Source organism: Sander lucioperca, chromosome 15 (genome assembly GCF_008315115.2).
Source record: "Sander lucioperca isolate FBNREF2018 chromosome 15, SLUC_FBN_1.2, whole genome shotgun sequence".
Taxonomy (NCBI): domain Eukaryota; kingdom Metazoa; phylum Chordata; class Actinopteri; order Perciformes; family Percidae; genus Sander; species Sander lucioperca.
In genome coordinates, this window is record NC_050187.1 from 6,625,001 (window position 1) to 6,630,000 (window position 5,000).

At 48.8% G+C, this 5,000-nt stretch overlaps 1 protein-coding gene across 1 annotated transcript in view; it reads left to right on the plus strand.

Annotated features, from left to right (window-relative positions):
- LOC116052813 overlaps positions 1-5,000 on the plus strand; it is a 19,285-nt gene that overhangs the window by 7,193 nt on the left and 7,092 nt on the right. The window contains exons 2-3 of the mRNA XM_035992002.1: positions 1-946; positions 4,691-4,811. The exon at positions 1-946 is cut by the window's left edge and continues 1,529 nt beyond it. Coding sequence (XP_035847895.1) covers positions 1-946; positions 4,691-4,811 — 1,067 coding nt within the window. The remainder of the gene's footprint in view (positions 947-4,690; positions 4,812-5,000) is intronic.

The following is a 5,000-nucleotide window of genomic DNA, read 5'->3' on the forward strand; positions in this document are numbered from 1 at the left end:
CAGCAGGAGGAGCGTCTCCTCATCCGTAAATGCTGAAATGTCTTGTGATTTAGCGGTGGGAGCTACCAAACTGTCCACCATTTTTCCTGAAAGCCATACTCCCTCTCCAACACCATCTCAAGCGGAGTCCCTGAGGTCCGAGAGTCCCAAGACGGGACGGTCATTCCCGAGAGAATCCCAACCTAACGCCACTCTTCATGGACAAAGCTCCCCTGAGCTTTTACACACTGAGAACCATAACCACAAATGGAAAACGGACCAAGCAATACCTCAGACCAGACAAGGACCCGTCTCTCCTCTCTTATCCCAGAAAGGCAGGTCTTCACCAGCATCTCCAGCCTTGCCGGCTAGGTCGCACCGTGCAGCCACTTCTCAATCACCAGTTTTGGATCCACAGCATCAACCCACAACGGACGTGTCAGCCCTGCAGCGCTACCAACCTCCACAATACACCGGAGAACACAAAACGCCTGACATGGAGCGCAAGCAGTATGATCACCTCTTTGACGAATCGCTTAAGAACAGCCCTGAACTCTCCAGGAGACTTCTCTCGAGCCAAAACACAGAAGCATTGCCTGTGAGCTGGAGCAGTCAGTGGAGGGACACTGGACTGCTCCAAGACCGAGACGAACACTGCGAAGAAAACTACACACAGTCAACATCTAGAGTTTACATTCCCAGCAAAGAGGAGTATCAAAGGAAGGTGGTAGGAGACAAAGGAATAAACACGTCCTTGCAGGACTACCAGACGCCAGTTTTAAATGTTTCCAAGAACGAGAGGGAGGACGTCCAGGATCACAGCGGGGCTATTTGCACATCCTCTCAAAGCTCCAGTGGGGTAACAGGCAGCATGGGAGATTCCCAGATGGACAGAAACGACAGTCCGTGTCCCGAAACCTCGAGCCAGTCCAGCCACGATACGGCAGACACCGGCTCAGGGATACAGGTCGGCTGGGTGGGAGGGTGGCGAGGGTTTGGTTGTATGTTGTGTGAGGAGGTTTTCGTGTAGATTAAGTGTATGTTTTGAGTCTGTGTGGAGGGGGAGGCTGTCTGTCAATGATTCTGACTGATCAAGTCATGACTTATTGTCACATTTACCTCCAAAAACAATAAATATATAACAGAAAACCAAAGTTCTTCCCCACCAGTGAGTGAGCTTCTGTTCCTCAGTGTATCTCTATCATGGAGGGTTTCTATCATCATGCTGGGAAACAGAGCTAAGCTAGTGAGCGAGCAAGGTGTAATTCACTGACGATTATCTTGTGACAGTTATCAGAAAAAGGGTCCGTGTGCCATAGTGTGCGTGCTGTGCACGAGCCTAGGAGCATTTTACTAATGCTCTGTTAAAATAACAATGAAATGCTGCGTTATTGACTTTAGACCAGGTTTTTGTTGGTCAATGGTGAGATCACTTCCCGCTGCCTCAAGATAGTAATACACCCAGAATGCACCTGAACACACCTCCCTGTAAGATCAGCACACCCAGAATGCACCTGAACACACCTCCCTGTAAGACCAGCACGCCCAGAATGCACCTGAACACACCTCCCTGTAAGACCAGCACGCCCAGAATGCACCTGAACACACCTCCCTGTAAGACCAGCACGCCCAGAATGCACCTGAACACACCTCCCTGTAAGACCAGCACTCCCACAATGCACCTGAACACACCTCCCTGTAAGACCAGCACACCCAGAATGCACCTGAACACACCTCCCTGTAAGACCAGCACGCCGATGGACCACAGATGGGTGCAGGTGCATTTTGCTGTTTAAACTATGTGGGCACTGGACGGGGAACTGACAACTGCGTCGGTCTTAAACTAGCAAAGACGCTTGCGTTGTGCTTTGCGCTGCGCCGGGTGCAGGATAGGGCCCATGTGTGTAATTCATGGTCATTTCAAACGGGATCAAAACAGTATCTGTCTCTCCCCGTTGACTACCAGACACATTTGTTTCCGAAAAAAAGATCCTATGGGGTCCACCGGTAGCGGACGGACTTTGCCTCGCTATACTTCTTGTATTATCTATTAGTAGGGTTAAGTTTGTTACACTTTAAAGGAGGTCAAACACACACACATGTCTTGGGCATAGTGCTGCAATCTGTTGCTTCACAACACAAACATGTTACAGAAAAAACATTCTAAAATGAACATAAACATAAGATCATAAAATCAACGAAGCATCTCAGGACATAAAGGAAGGACACATATGACTGTACAGACAGTACAACATCTTAAATAGTAACTGTAATACTTAAAGTGCAACATGTGCCGGTGTATTTATTGCATTTTTGCTCTGTTGTGCTAATATTTGCTGTTGGAGTTCAGCAGCTTTATAGACGTTGGGATTAGGGATGCACTGAATCCAGATTTTCGGGGTTCGGGCCGAATACCGAACCCCCTGGTTGAGATTCTGCTGAATCCTCGTCCCATCCTCAGTCCATGAACACAGTAAACACATTAATGAAGTAAACAGTGACTGTCCTTCCTTTGCTGTACCTGAAGTTGCTGCATTTTGGCTGCTGTCTGTAGATTCCTTCATCACAACTCGTATTCTTCCAGATGTTTCATACCAGATGTTGTAACAGCAGTGATGTTGTGTATAGTTTAGGGTCCTCGCCACCACCAGACTAATCAGCATTGCAGATTGAACATGTAGCTGGACTTGAATGGCCTTCTTTTGACTGAAAGTTCTGCCAAACTACACTTTTTCTGCTCACCAGTTCCATTTCCACTTTCTCACAGCCTACTGCATTGAACGCTCCACCTACGTAAACACCTTCCTGTAATCAACGGCGCCGTCATTACGTCGACCAGCGTAGGGCGCGTAGTGCAAGCGTAGGGGTCGGTTCGCTGGGAAAAAATTCTAAGGTTCAGCAGAAACCCAACCCCGTCAAAAAGCCCAATATTCAGCTGAATCCTGAGTTCAGGGCATCCCTGGTTGAAACACGTTCTCACACCCATCTCGTAAAATCTGGACGCTTGGTCAGGTGCCTTTGTCGTTCTTATTGACACTAAAAGTCTCCTTTAGCGCTATAAGTAAACGTGCTTGGTCGGGACTATTGACGTCCCTTTAGCGCTATAAGTAAACGTGCTTGGTCGGGACTATTGACGTCCCTTTAGCGCTATAAGTAAACACGCTTGGTCGGGACTATTGCCGTCCCTTTAGCGCTTTACGTAAACGCGCTTGGTCGGGACTATTGCCGTCCCTTTAGCGCTATAAGTAAACACGCTTGGTCGGGACTATTGACGTCCCTTTAGCGCTATAAGTAAACGCGCTTGGTCGGGACTATTGACGTCCCTTTAGCGCTATAAGTAAACCGCTGGTCGGGACTATGCGTCCCTTTAGCGCTTTAAGTAAACGCGCTTGGTCGGGACTATTGCCGTCCCTTTAGCGCTTTACGTAAACGCGCTTGGTCGGGACTATTGCCGTCCCTTTAGCGCTATAAGTAAACGCTCTTGGTCGGGACTGTTGCCGTCCCTTTAGCGCTATAAGTAAACGCTCTTGGTCGGGACTATTGCCGTCCCTTTAGCGCTATAAGTAAACACGCTTGGTCGGGACTATTGCCGTCCCTTTAGCGCTTTAAGTAAACGCGCTTGGTCGGGACTATTGCCGTCCCTTTAGCGCTATAAGTAAACGCTCTTGGTCGGGACTATTGCCGTCCCTTTAGCGCTATAAGTAAACGCTCTTGGTCGCGACTATTGCCGTCCCTTTAGCGCTATAAGTAAACACGCTTGGTCGGGACTATTGCCGTCCCTTTAGCGCTATAAGTAAACGCTCTTGGTCGCGACTATTGCCGTCCCTTTAGCACTATAAGTAAACACGCTTGGTCGGGACTATTGCCGTCCCTTTAGCGCTATAAGTAAACGCTCTTGGTCGCGACTATTGCCGTCCCTTTAGCGCTATAAGTAAACACGCTTGGTCGGGACTATTGCCGTCCCTTTAGCGCTTTAAGTAAACGCGCTTGGTCGGGACTATTGCCGTCCCTTTAGCGCTTTAAGTAAACACGCTTGGTCGGGACTATCGCCGTCCCTTTAGCGCTATAAGTAAACGCGCTTGGTCGGGACTGTTGCCGTCCCTTTAGCGCTATAAGTAAACACGCTTGGTCGGGACTATTGCCGTCCCTTTAGCTCTTTAAGTAAACACGCTTGGTCGGGACTATTGCCGTCCCTTTAGCGCTATAAGTAAACGCGCTTGGTCGGGACTATTGCCGTCCCTTTAGCGCTTAGTAAACGCGTGGGGACTATGCCGTCCCTTTAGCGCTATAAGTAAACACGCTTGGTCGGGACTATTGCCGTCCCTTTTGACGCAGTTATGTTAAGGAAAAGGTCGTGGGTGGGCGTACGGTTCTGTGACACGCAGGAGGAAAGTAAAAAGCGACTATAGCCAGCGTGACCAGCGGGACGTGAACCCCTCTCTCCTGGGTGAAAGTCCTGTGTTTGACCCATCCTCCCCCCCAACCAACCTCCTTACATACTACTCTCTAAATCCTCTCTAACTGCTGCTCTCCCCGGTGCGTTACACAAACACGCTGAAAGACGCCTTTTTCGTCGCACAGACGCTGACAGCCACTGTCCAAACGTCCTTAATCTACGAGTTCGGAATGAGAACGGGTTGCTGGTTGGGATAAACAGTAAGTTAAGTCTGTCACATATGCACTAAATATGCTGTCTTTCCTCTTCATGCAGTCGGACGTCGGCTCAGCGGTGTCTTTGTCGTCGACTCCATCCTCCCGATCACAGAAGATCGCCCAAGCCAAGTGGGACTTCCTGTTCGGAGATCAGACGGAGGAGAGTCGCTGCGTTAAAGGTTGTTGTACTTTGTGTTCAGTTATCTGTTTATTGATTAACCTGTAGTTCATCAGAATCAGATTTCTTGGCCAAGTATACTTAGATATACAAGGAATTTGACTTCGGTAGCTGTTAGCTCTCTACACATTCAACAAATAGACCAACCCGGTCTCACGCCAGGTCGTGAAATGGTCACATTATTTTGATT